The following is a 24,114-nucleotide window of genomic DNA, read 5'->3' as shown; positions in this document are numbered from 1 at the left end:
TGAGTGAACTATTCATAGGATATTGGCGCTTGGTCAAGTGCCATCATGAAATAGCTTGCAAGCATGTTTACCGGTCCTCGGTTTTGGTCAAACATATTTTTGACCCATTTGACTGAGTTATTCTTTTTGCATTGTGCGGTCATTTTAGCAATTGAAGCGTCGTTTTTACCATAAGAAAAATGACGGTATAACACAAGCTTCTAGAGGTAATGTGTATGACATATTTTATTTATATTTTAATATAATTATAAAATGGGGAAAAAAATAGACATAATTATCAATTTGCTTCCCATGAGCAAGACAGAAACACATATTCCGTTTCATATTACCCAAAACGGCTTTGCTGTTTCGTTATACATTACATATCATTTTATTGTGGTCCATCGGTCCATCCTTTTTTTTTCCCCCCTAGCAGTGGTCCATCCATATTAGCACATGGCCAGGCCACTTTATTTCTTACATCATTTACGTAGAGAAATTACATCGGCATATAATATCAAATCAGAGGACAAAAACATAAAATAATACAGGTTATTTCGTTTTCAATGGATCGTTTGTAGATATGTAATGTCAATGCATATGGGGTCCATTATGTGCACAGTTGTCGGTACAATGATAGATTTCTCTTCTATAAATAAACCATAAATTTCTGGCCTATTAGAAATGTATTATATATACATATATATATATATTTATATGATAATTAACTTAAACTACTCTTAATCTCACTTTTGCAACTATATATCAATAAAAAGTACGTAATTGTATATCTCTTATTTTTATTAATTACTTGATAATTTCTCTCTTGTAGTGTATAATAGATCTAGGCAAACCTAGTTTAAAACAACAACACGTTTGTTCGATTATTATTATTATTATTATTATTTTTTTGGCTTTTTAACCAAATAAGTACTAGAATGAATTATCAATCGCTTAGTCGTGGTGGCAATACTTTTTAACTGTGAGTGTGACGTGACCTCTTGCGAAAGGACGAGACTTAAAAGTCTTCGATGTTATATAAGATTATTCGTTATGATATGTGCTTAAATTTACAATTTAATTGATGTATAGTGTAAGATTGAAGAAAAAAGACCGTGCCCAAATGATCGCATGTGGTTGCATCGTTTATTTATTGCTATGAAAAAGCGCCGCCTAATGACTATTTTAAATTAAATAATTGATTAAAGTAAAAATGACCCTTCAAAATCTTTCGAAGCCGGAGGCGAAGCGAAGAGCAGCTCGGAGGAGGCGGCACGTTCCTCCACGGTTTTCCAGGTACGTATTTCTCCTCCCTACCCTTTTTCAGTTTCTCAGGGGGCTTGTGATGAGGGGAAGGGGGTTAGGGACCTGAGTTTTGTGGACCCGAGTTTGGTGGATCGTTCCTTAGAAGTTTCTGGTTCGACGGATTCGACTAAGGTAGTTACTGTTGAGAGAGCGGCGCCCCTCAAGGATGAGGGCCGCCGAACGCAATGATAGGCGTTCTTTGGAACGTCCAGGGGTTAGGAAACCCCGGGACGAAGGGAGCCCTTAGGTCTCACGTCATGGATCATAAGCCGGATTTTCTGTTTCTGTCAGAGACAAGGCTTAGGAAGGACGGGGCTGAGAGGGTGAGAGTTCTGCTTGGTTTTGAGGGTTGCGTGACTGTTGAGAGTCTTGGTAGGAGCGGAGGCTTGATGTTACTATGGAATAAGCCAGTGAAGTTTCTACTCGGGACTATGTCGAGGTACCATATCGAGGGTGACTTGATCAGTGAGGATGGGAAGATGTGGAGGTTTGTGGGGATTTACGGTGATCCAGTGACTACACAGAGACGACACACGTGGGAACTTCTTCGTCGGCTCCGTGGGAATCACAGGGGTCCTTGGCTTGTTGGAGGGGACATGAACGAGGTGACCACGAACGCGGAGATTAGGGGAGGTCGGGATAGGGGTCCTGGTCAGCTCTTGGCCTTCAGAGATATGATCGTGGATTGTGATATTCAGGATTTGGGGTTCGTGGGAGATATCTTTACGTGGCGGAGAGGAGGGATAGAGGAACGTCTTGATAGATGTCTGGCCAGCCACGACTGGCGAGATCTCTTTCCCCGGGCTAGCGTCCAGCACCTGAGGTTCTGGAACTCGGACCACAGACCTCTCTTGTTGAAAACTGAGGGGTTTGGATCTACACGTCAGCCTAGGAGACCGAGGAGATTCTTCTTTGAGGAAGCTTGGTGTGGAGATCCTGGGTGCGACGAGGTGATTCGGAGGACTTGGGAAATGGATAGAGAGGGGCACCAGAACCGGAATCATACGATGCTGGATTCGATTAGTCAGTGCAGGGAGGCTCTGGGTCGATGGGGCTACGAGAAAAACAGAGGGATGAGGGACAAGATTGAGAAGCAAAAAGTGGTTGTTGAGTTGGTGGGCAGATCTGGTCCGGATTTCTGTATGGAGGTTTTCCGTCGCGAGGAGAGACAGTTGAACGCCCTGATGGAGAAGGAAGAGCAATTCTGGAGGCAAAGGAGTCGAGCCTCCTGGATGAAGTGTGGTGATAAGAATACGAAATTCTTCCAACGCAAGGCTACAACGAGGAGGAAGAGAAACAAGATCAGTGGCCTGTTCGATGAGAGTGAAATATGGCGTAGCAGCGGGGCAGAGGTCGAGAGAGTGATATCTAGATACTTTGAGAATATTTTCACCTCTGCCGAGCCGTCTCAACGAGATATTGAGGCAGTGGTCGAGGGTATCCAGCCTAGGATCTCGGAGGAGATGAACCACGAGCTTGAACGCCCGTTTGAGGCTGCAGAAGTGAGGAGTGCGCTCTCCTCGATGGACCCCATCAAAGCCCCGGGAAAAGATGGGTTCCCGGCGATCTTCTTCCAGAACTATTGGGATGTAGTTGGGGGGTCGGTTACTGAGACATGCCTTGGTATCCTCAACGAAGGGAAGGATGTGGGGAGCATCAATGACACTATCATTACGCTGATCCCTAAGGTTGAGGAACCAAGGAGAGTGAGTGAGTTTCGGCCCATCAGTTTGTGTAACGTCGTATATAAGATAGTTGCTAAGTGCCTTGTGAATCGACTAAAAGGCACGATGCACGCGGCCATTTCAGAAAATCAGAGCGCGTTCGTGGGTGGCAGGCTCATTTTTGACAACGTTATGGTGGGCTTTGAGGCGCTTCACACGATGAAGAGAGGCAGATTTGGGAATGGGAGGTGGGCGTCCCTTAAGCTTGACATGGCAAAGGCTTACGATCGGGTGGAGTGGTGTTACTTGGAGGCGGTTATGCTGAGGCTTGGGTACTCGGCCCAGTGGGTAGGGATAATTATGAGATGTGTCTCCTCGGTTCGGTTTGCCTTTAACGTTAACGGAACCACTCGGGGCCATGTGGTTCCTCAAAGAGGTCTCCGTCAAGGTGACCCGCTTTCTCCTTTCCTCTTCATTTTCTGCTCTGAGGGCCTCTCGAGTCTCTTTAGAGCGGGAGAGCGAACGGGAGTTATTAGTGGGGTCCGCTTCGGAAACCTTCGCGTGTCCCACCTCCTGTTTGCGGATGATAGTTTGATGTTCTTTAAGGCATGCCCTGAGGAGTGCGAGGCTGTGGCAGAGATCCTCCGTGTTTACTCTACGGCCTCGGGCCAGCTGGTTAATTTTCAGAAATCCGATGTCTGTTTTGGTAAAGATGTCGGGACGAAGGAGGAGGAGGAATTTCTTGCCCAGACCTTAGGGGTTCGGAGGACAGATTGCCATAAACGCTACCTTGGCCTCCCCGCGTTCACAGGACGAAAAAAGAAAGAACTATTCGAGTACGTGAGAGAACGCATCTGGGAGAAGATTAAGGGTTGGAACGGCCTTTTCTTCTCACAGGCCGGTAGAGAGGTGCTTATTAAGTCCATCCTTCGGGCTATCCCGTGCTATGTGGCCTCTTGCCTCAAGCTCCCGAAGACACTGATTTCGGAGATCCATTCGGCCATAGCCAAGTTCTGGTGGGGGAACTGCAACGGGACTAACAAGACGCACTGGGTTGCTTGGGAGGTTCTCGTGCGGAATAAGCTGAAGGGTGGCATGGGCTTCAGGGACTTGGAAAAGTTCAACCAAGCTCTGATTGCCAAGAACGTGTGGAGATTCCTCAGACGGCCTGACAGTTTAGTAGGCAATGTCTTCAGCGAGAGTTACTATCCACACGGGGACATCTTAAGTGGTCACTGCGGGTCGAACAACTCCTTTATGTGGCGCAGCCTGGTATGGGGTAGGGAGATTATTCTGGCTGGCACGAGATGGAACATTGGGGATGGTGAGACGGTCATGGTTATGAGAGATAAGTGGATTCCTAGACCGAAATCTTTCTCGTGGGTTGACCCCCCTCTGATCCCTCCGAATATGAGAGTTGCTGAGCTGATGAGGCTGGACGGGGATTGGGACGTTCCGCTCATTCGGGCCATGTTTGTTGAGGAGGACGCCAAAGCTATTCTGAGTATCCCGTGCGGCGGAGAAGGGGTCCTTGATCGGCGGCGTTGGCACTACACAGAGGATGGAGAGTACACGGTCAAGAGTGGGTACCGAGTGGCTATGGAGCCCATCTTTGAACCCAGTTCGTCCGACCAGACACTGATAGAGGAATGGTGGAGAAAATTCTGGAAACTACGAGTTCCTCCTAAGGTGAAACTCTTTATCTGGAGAGTCTGCAAGGGTCGGCTCCCGACCCGCTCCGCTTTGGCTAAGAGGAAGGTTATCACTGATGTTCGCTGCCCTATTTGTGCCGGAATGGCTGAGACGATTCACCATGCGCTCTGGGGCTGCAAATGGAGTAGGAAGGTCTGGAAGGAAGCGGGCTTTAGGGGGCTTCTCCCGGCACACGAGGAGGGCGAGGCTTTCGACAACATTCTCAGAGCGGCGGACGCTCTCCAGGTGAGTAATTTTGAATTCTATATCACTATCATCTGGGAATTGTGGAACCACAGGAACAATGTCGTCTCGGGAAAGAAAGCTTGGAACCAGTCAAAGCTAGTTCAGTGGGCCGGGAGCTTCCTTGAAGAGTTCAGAGACGCGAACAAGACTACTGTTCGGGGAGAGGAGAAGAGTTCGACCAAGCCTAGGTGGATCCCTCCGATGCAAGGAACAATCTCGGTGACTGTGGATGCTGCGCTAGATCGGGACCAGGGAAGGTTCGGTGTGGGGTGCATTGCTCGTGACCACACCGGAAGGGTGTTAGCCTCGCAAACGTTTTCCCAAGCTAGGGGCTTCCCCCCCTTCAGCTTGCGGAGGCGGTTGCGGTCCTCCAAGGCGTAGTTTTGGCTAGTAGCATCGGCGGGTCGAGACTGGAGCTTCATTCGGATTGCTCGGAGGTGGTCAAGGCGGTGGCCGGGGGGCAGACTCCCGCGACTGAGCTCGGGACGATTCTGCATCACATCAAGAGAGAGGTAAGTAATTTGATTGATTTTAAAATTATGTATATTCCTCGTCTCTGTAATGTCGCGGCGCATAATTTAGCCCGTTTTGCTGTTACTCAAAGTTCTAATTCGAGATGGTTGGGGCTTGTCCCTCCGTGTTCGGAAGAGGCTATTAGAGCCGATGACAAAGAGATTCAATCCCACATGTCGGGATAGGGTTCTCGTGCTTTGTTTCCTGTGTTGGTTGCGTGGTTGTGTGTTTGTTTCTTATCTCTTGTAACCACGGTTTTCCTCCGCCATACGTGAGGGCTTTTATGAAATCTCCGTGGCACCGTCCACGTTTATCAAAAAAAAAAAAATCTTCCACATCATCCAATAACGAACATTAGACGCCACTTTACAAAAAAAGCGATATATATATATATATATATATATATATATATATATATATATATATATATATATTTCCTCTAATTAACTAGCCATGATGAACTAATGTCTTAGGAAACCTAGCCAAATTTTCAATAGTAAACGACCTCTAAATTACGCTTGTGGGTTGTGGCATACGAACTATATAATCCCTGAACAAATATTTGATTTATCTACCAAAATACTCAAAACATATCCATAACTATAGCACTTGTTATTAATCCACCATTATAGAAACACACCATCAAAAATAAAAGTTCTTTATGGAAACATATCCATATTCATTCTCTATTTAATTATTTAACATGGTTATTAACTCAACAACACACATTAATGAAAATAATAGATAATTTTAGGTATTTATATATTTTTAACTAATATTGATCGTTAAAATGATTAACAAGTTTTGATGGAAAAATAATACTACAAGATAAAGAGAAAACTTTTCGAGGTAAAATAAATTTTTTTGGCACAAATTCAATCTTTATGAACTTATTAGCTAGTAATAATTTACATGTGTACATTGAAAAAATATCCGATAAGTTTTATAACGAGCTTGTTATGCAATGATTCCAAAGCATGAAAACACCTTGACATTAATACTATAAGATATATAGATAAATTTTGAGGTAAAAATAAAATTCTAGCAAATCATATAAGGTTGAATTCAATCTTTACGAATTTATTAGCTAGTGATAATTTACATGTATTTATTAAGAGAATATCTATTAGTAAGCTTGATAACATGGTTTTTATCCAATTATTTCTAAGCATGAATAATAAAACTCCTTGATGACAATTACAAAAACTATAAAATCTATAATATTATAAATTTATATATAGTGTTGGAATAAAGTGTGTTTGAATGAAATTAAAAAAGCTTTAATTTTGTGGCTGACCATTTGCGAACGATTTTGTGACTTCATCGGCTTTGAAGGTTAAAGTTATATGTGGACGTTATGGAGTACTTATTAGCTTGGATAAATGATGAATGGTTTTGTAACCGTGGTGGTTACATGTTGAATGTGTGAAACGTGTTCTTACAAGGTTGTAACCTATGTCATTAGTATGTAATAGTGGTTATAAAAGTTCATACTTCCGCCTAGAAAATGCTGAACTTTTTTTTTCTTATTCAAGTAGAAGAAGTGAGAAAGAGAGCCAAGCAAAGAGCTGAAAGGCTGAAGCAAACACACGAAACTTATTTTCTTCTTTCCCCTCAATTCTCTTTATGTAGGTGGTAGTTTCTAACATGCATTCAAGTTCTCTGGATTGAACGCGACGGTGTTTTTCTCAACTCGTACGTCGTTGTATCTTGAGAGGCGGTTGCTCATGTTATTCTAGCACCCGGTGGGAGAGTAATAACGCTTTAAGGAAATCGTCTAACGAGCCTTGACGTTCCCCTTTTTCCTTTCTTCTACCGATTTCGAGCGGTTTATTTATTTTATTGTACTTCATGTCTATATGCTTACTATATTAGTTTCTTGTTTTTTTTTTTTTTCAAATCGTCTAATTATTTTTCCCGCCCATTATTAGCAATATGGCTAACCTATAGCCCTCCCTCCTTTGGAACTTTTTGGTTTTGTCCTTATATATATAAATAAATATATATATATATATATATGTTACGATATTTCCGTACGCAAGTGCACGTAGTCGCCCAAGTAGTATAATCGTAAGAAAAAAGTCGATCCCATGCACGAGGACTTTGCTTAACCGAAACTTAACTAACTAGAAACGAATTGAACTCAAGAATACGAAGGATGATTATGAACTAATTTGCAGAAAATAAACAAAACAAAAATAAAAGACGGATGAACGGTTATGAGAAAAACAAGGGCAATAGTTTCACAAGTCTCTCTTATGATTTGGACTCACGAAATTCACGCACGATTTATACATACTCTTACTTTGCTAATCACGCTTACGTTAATAATATTGTTAAATCTCTCTCGAGCATCTAAAAATCTAGGCATATGCCGGAATATCATATCTTGATCTCAATTCCTGAAAGCACGGCTAGCATTAAACACAAGAACGTACACACGACTCCGTAAAAACTTAGTTATCTCTAGCCTAGGAATGTATTACATTAATTTAATTCAAGAGCATAATCAATCTAATCTTTTTCAAGCATCGAGTCAATTCTAATATCATGAACGAGGTGGCTAATCACATTCAAGCATTAATAACATAATTAAATTAAACAAAGCAAGATGGAGTGAAAATAAATACTTCAAATCCATAACCATAATCAAGACTCGCTACACCATCACCTCTCGGGAATCAGTTCACGGCGACGAGAGTAATAGAAAAGCAAAATAAAAAAAATAAACCATAAAAAAAAAAAAAAAATTAAAACAACTCATAATAAACGAGAGTTCTGGAATTAAAGAATAGAAGATGAAAAAACACTGATTTCGGTGGTGGAGGTGATAATGGTGATAAACGGCTTCTTCTCCAGCTTTCTTTCGCCGCTTTGTGCACAATTCTTCAAGAGCGTGCCGCACAATTCCTCCCTCGCTCCGCGCGAAGATGCGTAACAATTCTCCAGAGTGCTTAGCGCGGAATGCGAAGTAGCGCATCACGCATGCTTCTTTTCCATGCATGCTTTCCTTCGTTTGTTCGTTAATTTATTTTCCACGTGCGGCACTTTTTTATTTCGTTTTTCTCTCTCTTCCACGGCGCTCTGTGCAATCTCCACAACCCCGGGAGCAGCTTCCATGGCCATAACTCTTAGCTCCGGAGTCCGATTCTCGCAAATAAATATGCGTTGGATATCTTAAAAAAAAATCTCTATCCAATGTTGAGCAGAATTCATTCAAAATATTCAATAAAAATTCTCATTACTCCGATTTCATCTTTAACACCAAAATACTCGGTTAAACCTAAAATAAACTCAAAAACATATTAAAAACACCAAAACTCACTCGAGAACGCATGAGATTTTCAAGCTTGGAAACGGTTTCAAATCACCTATATTATGCTCTTATCAATATCCGATCCAACGTATGTGAATGAAATGATCAATTTCATCACGCATTCGTTCTTATAATAAGCTTTGCGACTCTACATTTTTCATTGTACTAAACTGGCTTGTCTTCGCAAAAATATGAAATGGTTCGACAAGTAAGAGAGCTCAAACATATGAACCCAAAAAAGTTAAGATTGTCTGTAATATATATATATATATATATATATATATATATATCATGAGAGGTCGTTTAACAATTGAGCTAAGATTAATTGACCCTTGTACTCGCGGCTCAACAACACTATTTGCAACCAATTATTTATGAAGGGTCAAATGATCCAATCTACCTGTATTCTGTCTTGAGCATTCATGTATATCACATAACAAATTTTTGGGTAGGGCTAGAGTAGGGCTAACATTTTCTTAAGAGATGACACGTAAATATTTCTTCAACAAAAGTGATCTTATTTTTTGTTTATATCTAAAAAGGAAAAAAAATTATGCTTCATGTCCCAGAATCTGGTCCCCAGCCAAAAAAAAAAAAAAAAAAAAATTGGCATCCCAAATTAATTACTTGATTTTTTCGACGTTATGGTGTTTTGGACCACAGATCAGCTTTCACTCGCTCAGTGAGTAGTTCACAATTCACTCTTTGGTTTGGTGATGTGTCTCATCTTACATATCAATTATATAAGAGTGCTGCTATTTGTCACGGGCCCGATTTCTCACGATCCACACAATGTGTGACACGTGGATGAATTTTTTTGGTGTTTATTGCTTTTGTGGGTAATCGTGTGAATCGTGAGTCATGTTAAAAATCATTACAATTGGTATATTTTGAAGTGTTCCAATTGTTAACTGTTAAATGTGGGAAAACCGTACGGAAGAAATTGGTTATGTATTCTAACTTGTCTGAAAGATCATATCTATAATTCTTTTCCCGTTTCGATCGAAACGAATTTTCTGATTCCCAAAATGGCAACGGAATGGAAATTCCGTACGATTCATACTATTATGTTTGAGTTTTTTTATTCTTCTAAAAAACATATAAAATTTTAGTTTTTAATTTTGTTTTATGAGCACCCGTTCTGGTTTGGCCGAATTCCAGACTACTTTTAGAATGGAACATTCTATTTAAATGGCGGCCGAAACAATTTTACGTCTAGTTTTTTTTTTTTTTTTTTTTTTTTTTTTTGCGATCTAGTAACGTAGCCAAATTCAAACGTGGTTTTAAGGATCTTGTCAACGTTTGGTAAATTTTATAATCTAACTATTTACTGAAATAAACGAATTTTGAAAGACGATAAATACCCTTCATTATAGATTACAAATATCTGTAAAAATATGATAATATAGACCAAAAAAATATCGAAAGTTATTCATGTTGCGTTTCTGCATCAAATTTATCGATATCGCCATTAACACAAATAAACAAAAATATACCGATATTAACACAAAACAAACAAAAATATACACAAAAATTTACACAAATACGACAATGCTTCAAATTCAAATTCCAATTCTAACTCCAATTTCAATTCAATTACCAAAGTAACGTTTCAATTCCACCATAAGAAATTAAAAAGTCTCTAAGCAAATAGAAATTAACTTGAAACGCTGAGTGACTTACGATGGTCTCTTCGGTCGATGATCAGATCGCCGGCGTAGCCCATAACTGCAAGCAAAATCTCGTGAAGCATCGTTGTAGTGGAGAGAAAGAGAGAGAGAGAGAGAGAGAGAGAGAGAGAGAGAGAGAGAGTTGTTTAGGAATTAAAATGAATCAGAATATTAAGAATTAAACATACCAGATCTTCTTTTATTAAATTGAATCACAAATATTAATAGAGGGTGGGTTTTTCATTAATTAATTTTTTTATTCAACTAAATATAAAAAGGGTAAAATCGGAAGCAAAAAAATAGTTTAATTGTCACTTCATCAAAATTAGCTAATTAAACAATAATATTGAAACAATAGCTAGTTTGCAATTCCAATATTTCATGTGGTTTAATTCGTGTATTTTTTTTCTTGTATAGTTTTTTAGAAGTTGTTATTGTAAATAAATAAATATATATATATATATATATATATATATATATATTGGTCCTATTTTTCATCATATTTGTATATTTTATGCTTAGCTTTTTCTCAAAACTTCTCAAAAAGTTGTTAACTGTATAATAAAGAATTAGTTAATATTTTTCATGATAAAGTAATATTAGAAACATTGTCTTCAGTTAAATAATGTTGACCAATTAATCTTATTGTTCAATAGGTATCGAGATATTAGTTAATATTCTCATTTTCAACGGGATTGACGAATTGTGATAAGAGACAACATTATAAGAAATAAGCTAGATATATTTAACACTTATGAGGCAAAATGACGATTCTAACAAATAATGTGGAGTGAAATTCAATATTTTTGAACTTCCTAGTGATCAAGAAACTTTAAATCAATACTTTGAGAAATTTCTTCTGATAACTTTCGCGCAACCATTTTGAAGCATGAAATGTTTTGCCAGTGTTAAATATAATGGCTTCGTTTTGCATTGTTGTATTCTGTTGTATAAAAAAATAAGACTTAAAACATGTGATTTTTGATCTAACCTATGTTTGATAATTTTTAGGGATATAGCCAAATGGCTTATGTGGCAATAATTAAGGTCTGATTTGCCCTTATTTATTAACAAATTCATCACTTTCTCTTTCTTATTTTTTTTCAAATAATTTTTTTTGCATCAAAAATTCATATCTTTCTCATACGAACTCAAAATTGAGTGATTTCAGATCCTACAAATTTGTGGCGTCGAGATCTTCAAAAATAGACTCATTGTGTTAGATGAAAAATTATGTTTAATGCATCATAGTTACGTTTCCATTTATTTTTTTGATAATTTCAAAAATTTCCAGTTATTTTCATATTTAAGGTAATAACGTGATTTTTCTACATCTATGGTATCAAACATGATTTTTCATCAAACACAATAGATCTATTTTTGAAGATCTCGGCGTCACGAATCCGTAGGATTTGGAATCACTCAATTTCGAGTTCATATGAGATAGATATGATTTTTTGAAGTTTTTATGTAAAAAAAAAGTGTAGGAAAAAAGTAAGAGAGAGAAAGTGACGAATTTGTTAATAAATAAGGGTAAATGAGACCTTAATTACTGCCACATAAGTCTGTTGGCTATTTCCCTAAAAATTGTGAAACATAGGCTAAAAACAAATTTCATAGTTTCATTTTGGTTATTTCGCTACACTGCCCAAAAAATAAACTGTTGTTTTTAGAAGTAAATTGGTGTTTGGAAAACTGTTTTTAAATTGACTTTCGTTAGTAGCATAAGTAGATTTAACGTTTGATAAAATAGATATGATTATACAAAAAAGACCAAAATAAAAATCTCTAAAAATATTAAATCATAATTATTTGTGTAGTGATTCATATATATATATATATATATATATAATATATAATATATATATGTATGTACTAATATTTTGTAATTTGTTAACATTATCTTAATTTCAAAGTCAATATATTATTCAAGAAGCGTAGTGTAATTTTATAAAACCAAATATATAAATACTCAATATAATATCATTTAAGCATTTAAAACAACGATCCATTTAAACTTAAACTATAGTTTGTAACAGATATGTATCTGTTAATGCGATTTCTCGTATAACATTCACGGGACACGTGTCGGTGTGCGAGCTTGCAACGTGTCTCAATCTTGTGAGTCTTTCAGACTGGTGAATATGCTCTTCCCGCCTTCTTCGTTGTTCTCGTTGGATTCCTCGTCTTTTCTTCGTTATCTTTTCTTTTTCTTGACTCCTTCTTCTCTTCTTTCCGTCTTCATCTTTGGGTTTTTCTTGATCTTTTTCCGTCTTTTTGGCGTATGAGTGCTTTGAGAGCGTTTGGGAGCTTTTTTGGTTCTTATTTTCCTCTTGAATTAGACGTCCCTTTTGCTCTTGGATGAGTAGAGTATTTATAGGAGTTTTGTTTCTTGGGCTCCAAGACTCCTTGAGGTTACTTGTGGAGTTGGTTGAAAATAATTCCCTTTGGGGGTCGAGGACTCCTTTGGGGGGTCGGGAGTTCCTCTTGGGGACGAGAATTCCTTTGGGGGGTCGAGAGTTTCTTTGGGGAGTCGGGAGTTCCTCTTGGGGGTCGAGAACTCATTTGGGGGGTCGGGAGTTCTTTTGGGGAGTCGGGAGTTCCTCTTGGGGGTCGAGAACTCTTTTGGGGGGGGGGGGGGGGTCGAAAGTTCCTCTTGGGGATCGAGAACTCCTTTGGGGGGTCGGGAGTCCCTTTTGTTGTTTTTTTAAAGACATGGTTTTTTGGTCATTTCACCCATCTTTAATGTCGTTTTTTCCATATAAAAAATGTCGCCATAACAATATCCATTATCGTACTTTTTTTTTTTTTACTGACGACAGGTCTTATCTATTTTATACGTATTTGTAACTTTTCCAGATGGTTCCTATAGCCGAAACGAGAAGAAAGACCTTGATATTTAATTGTAGTTTATATATGGAATACATCTCCAGTGAATAATCTCAAGGGATTGTTTGTGATATATATATATATATATATATATATATATATATAAATAACAAGTTACGTAAATACGTATTTGACTTTGTTAGAGAAGTTAGAGAAATTCACTATTACAAACCGTGGATTACACAACGTACTTTTCACAACACTTATATACACTTAATTTAAATGTTGTGAAAAGTAAATATTTTACAATAGTTATTTTGAATTGTTGTAAAATATGGGTACTTTTACAATGATTATTTTGTCCCGTTGTAAAATAATGGACAGTTTGAACTTTGTACAACGGTTATTTTTGAACTGTTGTGATATTTATAATATTATAGGTAATAATTGAGTATAAATAATCGTGTACTGGTAGATGCGACACAGATAAAATATATGTACGTTTTTATTATTTATAAATTTGAAGAGGATATATGGATATTTGTATATAAATAAATAACTGTTTCTCAAACGGTACGAATTTCAGCTTTTCAAAGTTACATAATTTATCAAAAACGTTTTTACAACTTTTATTAAGAATTACCAAATAGTTCAAAACAGTTGGCTTTAAAAAAAAAAAACTGCTAAAAGCACTTAATAAACTATGCCAAACAAGACAACATTAAAAAAAAAAAAGTTTCTTCAAATCATTATTTCTTTTTATATGGATATTATCAAATCTATAACATAAATTTATATTTAGTCCCGAGAAATTTCCTTTTTCTCAGAAGCGTATTATTGTGTGAAATCTAATTTTCTTTGTTCAATGATCGATCGAACGTAATTATTGTACGTTAGATCTTATATTATTCGTCCTTGAATATTTTTATTATCATCATTATCATTTTTGCTGTGGTAACTGAGAGTATTTGCCGTTGCATGATTGATAATAATGAGTTGTAAGTCGTAGATTAGATATAAATTTTAATGCACTTTTTTTATGTAACATATATATGTTAAAAGGTCTCTTCGGGAGTTCTAAAAGCCAGAATACTATTTTGTTCAGAACAGCAACCGGATGAACATCTTTTTCTTTTTATTCTTATTTTCTCGCATAGAAATATAATTAATCTAAAAAATCAATGGACATATTACATATTTACACCAAATGAATAAAAAAAAATATAGCAAATGAAGTAAAGCGGTTTGTTAGATTTTGTATTTTTCCTTCTGGGTCTCTGAAAAGTTCGTCACCGAAAGAGAGTTTGTTTTTTTTTTTTCTACTTTCTGGACTCTTCTAAAATTTTACACCAAAATAGTTCATATAAATCATTACATTTCTTTTTTCAGCATCAGAACCTGGAATCCTCATTTTTCAAAACCTATTTGCCATGTTTAATAAATTAATTTGCTTACAAAATTTAAAGAAAATAGAAAGGAAGATTATTATGAGCAACTAAATTCACAGACAGATTCTTCGAATTTGTCGGAAAATGTCGACATACCAAAATATATGATTGATTGCGTTATATTATAAAACAGCTTATTCAAGTCTTAACTTCTTAAGATATAAGCTAATAAATATAGAAAAAAGTAAACGATATATCCAAAAAATAAAATAATAGCAATAAGCTCATTACACAATTAATTCAGAGGCAATTGATTTGAACATGAAACTTCACCACTACCACCATCACCGCAACATCAAGTAAATAAAAAAAAATTTATAATTATATTTACACAAAACCAAAATCATATCGAAAACAAAATCCCTGATCCAATCCTCTCATCGATTCTGATCCGGCGAGGAATCAGATCACAGAAAGGAAAAAAAAAAAAATCACATTCAACAGATTACTCTTTCTCACACGCACACACACAAAAACAACATTTCTGATCTAAAGCCTTCTTTTTCCTTGAATCTTCATTGACGACGATCGTGGATTTTTAACAGAGCTTTCCTTAGTAAGTCAAAACCAAACGCCTGGCACAGAGAGTACAGAAGAACTTTCTCTTGATCTTGAAGCACATCGGAAGAAAGCAAAATCTCCACTGAGTTTCGACATCCATGGCTTCCACTTTTCCTCCGCAGTGGGGACAAGATCCCGGAGCTTGTTGTCTTCCGAGCTCTTTCTCGTCCTCGTGGCAAACGTAGATCAACCACATTCTCTCTATTTCTCGCCGAACAGACCACACAGAGATTGAGAGATTAGATCACAGAGAGAGAGTTAGGGTTTTGGTTTTTCTTCTTTTTTTTTTCGCTAGAAGGGGGTTTTGGTTTTGGTTTTGGTTTTTTTTTTTTTTTCTTTCGAAGTTTGTTAATGCAAAACGCTTTTGTTGTTGGAGAGAGAGAGGAGAAGGAAGATATGTGGGAGTAAAAGTAAATTAATCGAGATATTAAATTGTAAGGGAAAATGTGTCGGTATTTATAGAGAGAGCGTATTTTGTATTTGTGTGAAACTATTGAGGCAAAAGAAAAATAAATTTGTTTGTATGAAACTAAAAAGAAATATTTTTTTCGCTCACAATAAAGAAAAATCTACTTGTGCTTTTGCTTTATGGCCCCACAAAAGGTTATTTATAAAAAAAAAAAAAAAAAAAAAAAAAGACAGAAATTTATCATCCCAAAGTTATGGTGTGGGACCACATATCAACCTCACTCACTGAGTGATGACATGGGGAGTTCAGTTCCCTCTTTGGTGGTTGTGTCCCATCTTATATTATATAACATAAGATCGAATTACTATTCGATCCATTTCTATTTTTTCAAAGTTTTTTTTTTAAATTAAAGGAGCCAACAACGGTCTCGGCCAAGATAATGTATGCGATATAACAAGGAGAGTTGATCCAAATTACAAGAACACACGATCTTAAATTACAATGAACGAGAAAGTGGGCCGCTGAATTGCCTCCTCTTTTAATAAAAATTAAGAGAAATTGTTTAATTTGTCATTAATTTCATAATATTTTCTCATTTTTCACCAAAAGACTAATTTTTTTCCAAAATACCATCATCTATGTCAACAACGTTGACATTATGTCATAATGTTGATATTTAATAGTAAAAGACAAACATAGATGTCAACATTGTTGACATAGATAGTGACATTTTGGGAAAAAATAGAATTTTGATGGAAAGTGGGAAAATGTTTTGAAATTTGTGGCAAATTAGGCAATTTCTCAAAAATTAAAGCTTGAGTTCGTCTGCTCCGTCAAAGTTCTAATGTCCTCCATGAGAAAGCCGTCCTTGTTCGCCACCGGGTCTTGAGATTGGAGAAGTGATATTGCTGTCTTGGAGTTTGATTTCAGTTCGCACGGAACGACTCTCCAATCTCTCGCAAAAACAATTCCTTCACGGAGCGGTTCCAGCTTTGCTCCCAGGATCGATGACGTCTTCGGTCTCACCTTGATATTCTTTGTTATGAAGCTGCCCTGAGCGTCTCTAATACACCTTCCCATGCCCATGACATTGTCGTCCTTAGGATACGCTGCGTCCACATTCACCTTCCACTTATGTCGTCTGGGCGGGGACCACGACGCTTCGGAGCTATGTTGGTGCAAAGGCTAGTTGATGTACAGCTCGAAGTCCTCTTGCAGATTTCTAGCTCGGCTAAACACCCAGTTGAACTCTCTTCGAGAATCGTGTATGTGCTTATTTCTCTAGTTCAAGACCTCTCACATCAGCACAGCGAGGAGGCCAAAATCGTAGTTCGATAGGGAATTCTCCACGTTCATGACGATATCGCGGAGGTGCCAATGAGGATTGGATTCTCGTAGATGCTCGAATGGCGATTCAGTCTAGGCAGGCTCAACCAAGGGCAGAAAATGAGAGCGTGCGCGGAGGATTCGATCGGACTTCCACACATCGGACATTCGAGAGCCACCGGGATATGTCTCTGTGTGAGATTCCCCTTAATAGGAATAATCTCTTGACATGCCCTCCATAAGAAAATTCTAACCTTAGGGAGAGTTTTCATGTACCAAACCTTCTTCCAGAACTCATCGACGGTATGACGAGATGGACCTGCGATGATAGCATACTCATTGAACTCTCGGGCCTTGTAATACCCGTTGCGGACCGTATATATTTCTCGCTTACCATAATGCCAAACAATGGAGTCTTGTTTGTTTCCGTTGGGTTTCGCTAGAGACAAAAAAAAATAAAAAAAAAATGGCCTCGAAATAAATGACCGCCTCACGAATTAGCTTAGCGTTCCACTCCCCCGATGCTAGGATCAACTCTCCAACTGTCACATTCGGGTCCAGACGAGGTGGCAATTGCACTTTAAAACTTGATGGAGATCACATCTATCACCATATATCAAAATTTTCCTTCTGTCTTCGATTCTCCATCTCCAACCCTTGCTGAGCAAATTTATACCCCACAAAAGGCTGCGCCAAATTTATGAACAACCCACCTTTTCTTTTCCATCCAAATTCGATGAATCGGGGTGGCATATTCCCCGCCATTACCCTCGCTGCCAGGGATCGGGGTGCTGCTCTGGTTTACATCCACACTTCTTTAGCCAATAAAGATTGGTTAAACTCTTGAAGGCTTCGAAATCCGAGGCCACATTTCCTTTGAATCTGCATAGACGTTTCCAATTCTTCCAATGGAATTTTTTCTTGTCACCAGTTTCGCCTTGCCAAAAGTCAACACAGGCTTTCTCGATTTTCCTGCACACTCCAACCAGTATCTTAAACGTGTTCATCGTATATGTGGAGATGGTCTGAATGACTGACTCGATAAGGATCTCTCTCTCTCTCTCTCTCTCTCTCTCTCTCTCTCCAATCGACAGCAGCTTCTGACTCCACCTATTGATTCTCTTCGGAGCTCTCGTGCGGAGGTAACCGAATTGGACGTTCTTAGAATGCAGTGAGAATGTAGGCAGTCCTAGGTAAAGGTCGAGTCCATCTGCGAGCCTAACTCCGAGGATCTCCTTGACTTCCCCGATTCGCTCTAGAGTCGTGTTCGGAGAAAAAGAGATCGCCAACTTCTCAAAATTTACCATATGTCCCAAGGCCTTTGAATAAACACTGATACACTGAAGGAGTGCTCTGCACTCGGTCACTTTAGCCCGGAAAAAGACGAGGCTATCGTCGGCGAAGAAAAGGTGGGAAACATTAGGGATTTTGTAAGAGAATAATCTAGATGGATAGGCTCCTCTACGAGTTAGAGTGTATTTCGAGAATGTGTCATACCTCCCGAAATTCATGTTGATTTATGCATTCATTCATTGTAATGTAGTCAGCATATACGAGCCCTCAAAAATTGTTTCGCGAAATCGAGATATTTTTTTGTCTCACTTTCCACATATGCGACATGACTCATCATCCGATATTTTTACATTAAAAAGCAAGGGTCCCAATGAAAAACAACCCCAAGCTATCCTCAGCATAAACAAATTTTGTCCTCTCATGGATCTTCAATCTCCAGCTTAACTTCCATAATGTCATATTCGGATTGAAGGAAGCTCTTTGAAGCTATCACATAGAAGATTTAACGCTAAATTGATGTGTCTCCATCGCAACCCCCAGAGCGCATCCTGTTTTGGCCTTTTCACTATTAGAATATGCTTGAGTTGAAAAATTATAGCCTATCCACATATTAGATTTGTCTATCCTGAAGCACTGCCGTTCTGTGAAGATGTTCACATTGTTGTGACGACCTATGAGGTGTTATAAGCTAGTTGGTAGTAAAAGTCTCTTCCAACGAATAAAGGGTTTTAGTTATATTCCTTGCACTCGTTGGTTCAAGCTTAGCCTCCAGCCTTTAAACTCGTGGAACAATGTTTCAAAAAAACCATCCCCAAATTTGAAGGTTAGCTCATCGTCGACCGTGCTTGATATTTCTTACACAAGTCCACATGACATCCATATGTGGCTCTATAAAAGAGGATGGTATCATCAGCGAACATCAATTAAGAAACGCTTGAAATATTCTCCTCGACACAAATCCCTTGAAATATTCTTCGAGTTTGCTTCCCAACAACACTTGGTATAGAACATGTGAGGAAATAATGAAGAAGGTGAGAGAAAGGGTCTTCTTGCTTTAGCGCTCTCTCACGATTTTAATTTCTTGAGGGGACTTCCATGAGGGAAATTGTAGTCACCGAGCACTCACATTGCTTTATAATCCTCTACCATATTCTTAGAGAACCCAAAGTTTCTTAGAACCGCAAAGATGAAGCTCTACTCGATCATAACAAACCTTGCTTATGTCCATTTTAATCCCAATGAAACCTGTTAAAGTATCATGGGGTTCCATCTTAAAACCAATTGGCAATAGGAGGAGTAAGTTTGTAGAAACGGGTGATCCAACATCGAGAATGAGTTTGGCTCTGATACCATGTTAAAGTATCATGAGGTTCCATCTTAAAACCAGTTGGCAATAGAAGGAGTAACTCATTACCTTTATAAGGAGCACAAATGATACATTCTCAGTCGATGTGGGACTTCTTGATAAAAACCCATTTTCGCATTTCGCTTTCTCCATCATCTACAAATCCTCTTAAACATGGGCGGTGTTCTCATAAATTCAATGACCCAAAACAAAATGTGATTGGTACGGAGAGATCATCTTGTCAAAAACTCTCCTTCAAAATGAGAACAATACATGTAAAACTCACATCGAGTTCTAGTTCTTTCCCTTTGAAGAAGCCATGAATGAAATCCTTCAAGGACTTGCCTTGAAGATCATGCACATACACCACATGGTTCGATAAATCTCCTCCATTACTTCACACGCATGTTATTTTTTTGTGACATCAAATATCTTTGTTCAATGGTCGCATATATATTGTACGTAGATCTCATATTATTATATTATTCGTTCTTCGATATATTTATTATTATTATCATTATCATGATCATTTTGTTGTGGTCGCGGAGATTGTTGGCTGTTGCATGAGAGTGAGTTGTAATTGTAAATTGATTTTAAAAGGTCTCTTCGTGGCCTTTAAAAGCCAGTATAGCAATCGGACGTACGTACATCTCTTTATATTTTTCTTTCTTATTTTCTAGTAATGAAATAAAAATATAATAAAGAGTAAAGACTTATCTTAAAATATATATATATATATATATATATATAATAATAATAAAAAAAAACTGACGTTCCATAATGGACATATACAATTAACAGAAAAATAATATAATAAAAACATAGAACAGATAAGGAAAAGATAGTTATTAAACTTTTTTTTTTCTCTGGGTCTTTAATTATAGGAGCAAAGTTTGTCACCTCGAGAGACCGTTTCTCTCTTCTTTCTAGACTCTTCTAAAACCTTCACCAAAAACGTCTTTCATGAACTTGATGATTATCTCTTTCTTCTTTTCTCTTCTTTTTTAATTCTAGAATTCTCGTTTTCCTTAAAAAGAAATTACTTTTACAATCAATTTTATTGCTCAAGGAAGAGGACTATTGAATTCGGGGATAGAATTTGGATTTTTCACATTCAAATTTCTTTGCCATATTTCTTAAATAATTTTAGTTTAACAATTAAAAAGAGAAGACTATGATCTCTACTCTAAATCCAGATTCCAGAGTATTAATTTTTGTGTACCAAATGCATGTTCGACTATATTATAAAATAAGCTTCTGGCGAAAACAAGACAAGGTAAGGCACAAACACAATTAAAAACTCAAAAAGTAAACGTTACAAAACTAAAATAATAAGCACAAACGAACACAATTAATTCAGCAGAAATTCAACCAAAGGGCAAGAAAGTCAAACAAATGAACAGAATGGCAAAAAAAATGAATCAATTAATTTGACATGAAACTTCACCACCACCACCAAAACATCATCAATCGTACAATAAAATATTAACTATATTTACACAAACACCCAAAAATTAAATCATAAAATATATAAAAAAAAATTCTAATCCTCTCGACCCACAGAAAAGATGAATCAGATCACAGAAAAAAAAAACAAAGAAAACATTTCTGATCTAAAGCTTTCTTTTTCCTTGAATCTTCACGAGATGATCATGGATTTTTAACAGAGCTTTTCCTTAGTAAGTCAAAACCAAACGCCTGGCACAGAGAGTACAGAAGAACTTTCTCTTGATCTTGAAGCACATCGGAAGAAAGCAAAATCTCCACTGAGTTTCGACATCCATGGCTTCCACTTTTCCGCCGCAGTGAGGACAAGATCCCGGAGCTTGTTGTCTTCCGAGCTCTTTCTCGTCCTCGTGGCAAACGTAGATCAACCACATTCTCTCTATTTCTCGCCGAACAGACCACACAGAGACTCAGTGATTTAGGGCTCTTGTGTACCTGTGTTGTGTGATTTAGGGTTTTGGATCTTCGTTTTTTTTTTTTCTGGTGATAAACGGAAGAGAAGAGAAGAGATGATAAATTGAAAGAGAGAGAGAGAGAGAGACTGAAGAAGAAGTGATATTAAAGTGGCTCTAAATTGTTTGGTTGTCTCTTTGGGAAATGGGTCCGATATTTATAGAGGGAGTTATTATTTTTCTGTTGTTTTTGGTATATTCGCTGTGTCAATATTGTTCTTTATTTACTATTTTACCCTCTCGGTTATCATAGCTGGCAATCACGATCATTTTCATTTTAAATATTGCTTAACTAGACAACAATTTTTAACATTGAGTAATCCCATGAATTTATAACCGATACAAACTCATCTACGAGATGATTATTTTAACATTGAGTAAATTTATGTCGATGATCTCTACCACTTAGATGAGGTATATTGCCCGATAGAAAATCCTAAAGTAATGGATGTTGAGCCGATTTCTCGTCCCAACAATCTTACAAAATTTATTTAAATTATCTTGTATATTTATTTATATGAAAGAAGGGTCTCAGAATCCGATTATGAAGATTAAATCGAGATCCGAAAGAAATTAATGAATAGTACGAATTTGAATAGAGAAAAAGCGAAAGAAAATTTCCTTTATTGATTATTAAACATAAACCTTACAAAAATAGAAAATCAGAATGGGAATAAGCAGGAAAACTCCAAATAAATAATGAATCAAGAAATTATATGGCGATCTTTCCAAATATTCAGTAGTCGTAAAATGAAGATGGAACGAGCTCTTATAGCTAGCTCGATGATCCTCCTGTTTCTTCAGATCGATACACGTGTACGAGCAGAGCCGGTCTTCGATCCTCCAATCTCGCGTACATCCCCATCTTTAGGCGATTTGACCATTTCTTAGGAGATCAATCATTCGGATTACTTGGCGGGACCGTCTAAGAACATTTATGGGCCCGGGTCGAGTTAGGATTCGATCTTCGGTGAAGTATTCTTTGCTATTGTCTTGGACCGATCTCGCATGCGCCTGGGATTTTTAGGCCGAACTAACGATTATCTTGAACTCATTTGGGCCGAACTTGCCTTGGGTCTAGTTGGTCCAACTCGCCTGGTGGAATGGAGCGATATCCACCCCCACAATGGAAATATAGAATTATAAACATCAATTCTAAATTCAGTTTACGTCAACTCTCTCAAGAACCTTACAATAGCCCTAAATATAGAATCGAGTACCTAATAACAAAGAACTGTGTTGCATGAATGAAAGATTTCGTCTTATTGAGTGTTCTCCAAAATTGGAGAATCATAAGGGCTATGCCTATTCCTTTTCCTACTTTTCGGAGCATTTCAAATTTCTCAGCAACCAAGTACCGAACCTAACATATGCTTTGTCTGGAAGAAAGAAAGACCATCGATTTCAAGTGGCATTGGCACCTTTTATCCAATCTAATTCTTTAGGTTCAAAGTCGACTGAATCCATCTAGACCATTGATTACTTAGATTATGCTCGAAAGTTTGGATGCAGTGCTAAATTTCACATATATATGTATATATATATATACATACATGTGTGTATGTGTATTTGTTTAAACATATATATAAGATTGTTTTCTAAATTAATCTACATGTGTGTATGTGTATCTGTTTAAACGTGTATATATATATATATATATATATATATATATATATATATATATATATATATATATATATATATATAAGATTGTTTTCTAAATTGATCCTTAAATTAAACTCCCATATGTTTTAAACAAATTTAAACACAATTTGACCTTTTATCCTCACCATACATTTAGAAAGAATTTAGTGATAAAACATGGTACATTTGGAGTGAGTTAACATCCCTATAAAACTTAAGTTTTTTTTATTACTACTAAATTCAATGATCCATGTTACATAGTTTAGTAATTAGATTTTATGCATGCATAAAAATTCAATATATATTTGAAATTAAAAAATTTTGTTTGACAAGGAGATTTAATAGGAATCAGTAACATTTTTACTATATTTTCAACTCTAAAATTAGATTAACTTTTTATAGGTATTTTCCATGTTTTTAATTCAGTATTCTTTATAATTAAAATTGAAAAATAATTAATCAGAGTTTATTTTTCATAGTATGTTTAACTAACTAGACTTTAATAAAGTATATAATACCTTAAAAACCACAAAAAACCAATATTCAAATCTCTATATTTGCATCTTGAAGTATCTAACATATTTGAACGAAAAAAACAAAAATTATACAAAAATCAAACTGTAAGATCATTATTCAAAATATTTGTGCTTCCTCTGAACTTAATTCCTACATCCTTAGCTAACCACTCATATCTCAATTTTCCAAATCTTGAAATATGTCAACTATACATATATATATATATATATATATATATATATATATATATATTTTATCGGTATATATCAGAAAAATATTGAAATTAAGGGTATTTAAGTCATTTAACATCATGGCAAACTCCACGTGTAGCTACTATAATACATAGTAGGTGTTCTAAACAAGGGAAATTGTGCTTTATTGTGGTCCAACTTTAGATTAC

The 24,114-nt window shown here is 36.9% G+C and overlaps 3 protein-coding genes across 3 annotated transcripts; all 3 read right to left on the bottom strand.

Annotated features, from left to right (window-relative positions):
- Window positions 1-14,976: 14,976 nt before the first annotated feature.
- LOC149394722 (uncharacterized) lies at window positions 14,977-15,662 on the bottom strand. Its single transcript, XM_089615357.1, has one exon. The coding sequence runs from the start codon at window positions 15,417-15,419 to the stop codon at window positions 15,216-15,218; it is 204 nt and encodes a 67-aa protein (XP_089471483.1). The 5' UTR covers window positions 15,420-15,662; the 3' UTR covers window positions 14,977-15,215.
- A 1,322-nt stretch (window positions 15,663-16,984) lies between these two features.
- On the bottom strand, window positions 16,985-18,469 carry LOC149394721 (uncharacterized). Its single transcript, XM_089615301.1, has 3 exons — window positions 18,051-18,469; window positions 17,764-17,930; window positions 16,985-17,397 (listed from the first exon to the last, which is right to left on the bottom strand). The coding sequence occupies exons 1-3, from the start codon at window positions 18,467-18,469 to the stop codon at window positions 16,985-16,987; spliced, it is 999 nt and encodes a 332-aa protein (XP_089471427.1).
- Window positions 18,470-21,059: 2,590 nt separating this feature from the next.
- LOC149394720 (uncharacterized) lies at window positions 21,060-21,680 on the bottom strand. The gene has a single exon (XM_089615380.1). The coding sequence runs from the start codon at window positions 21,474-21,476 to the stop codon at window positions 21,273-21,275; it is 204 nt and encodes a 67-aa protein (XP_089471506.1). The 5' UTR covers window positions 21,477-21,680; the 3' UTR covers window positions 21,060-21,272.
- Window positions 21,681-24,114: the final 2,434 nt, after the last annotated feature.

The sequence above is a fragment of the Urtica dioica genome, chromosome 5 (assembly GCF_054948205.1).
Source record: "Urtica dioica subsp. dioica isolate 48M chromosome 5, U.dioica_male_clone48M_v1_H2, whole genome shotgun sequence".
Lineage (NCBI taxonomy): Eukaryota > Viridiplantae > Streptophyta > Magnoliopsida > Rosales > Urticaceae > Urtica > Urtica dioica.
Note: the sequence above shows the minus strand (reverse complement) of the source record. Positions and strands in the feature narration are given on the sequence as shown.

Coding starts and splice junctions, on each gene's coding strand:
- LOC149394720 (XM_089615380.1), bottom strand. CDS start 21,476: ATGTGGTTGATCTACGTTTGCCACGAGGACGAGAAAGAGCTCGGAAGA.
- LOC149394721 (XM_089615301.1), bottom strand. CDS start 18,469: ATGAATTTCGGGAGGTATGACACATTCTCGAAATACACTCTAACTCGT. Junction 17,931..18,050: donor AGGTGGAGTCAGAAGCTGCT/GTCGATTGGAGA, acceptor TGGAGTGTGCAG/GAAAATCGAGAAAGCCTGTG. Junction 17,398..17,763: donor TTGGCTAAAGAAGTGTGGAT/GTAAACCAGAGC, acceptor TTTTGTCTCTAG/CGAAACCCAACGGAAACAAA.
- LOC149394722 (XM_089615357.1), bottom strand. CDS start 15,419: ATGTGGTTGATCTACGTTTGCCACGAGGACGAGAAAGAGCTCGGAAGA.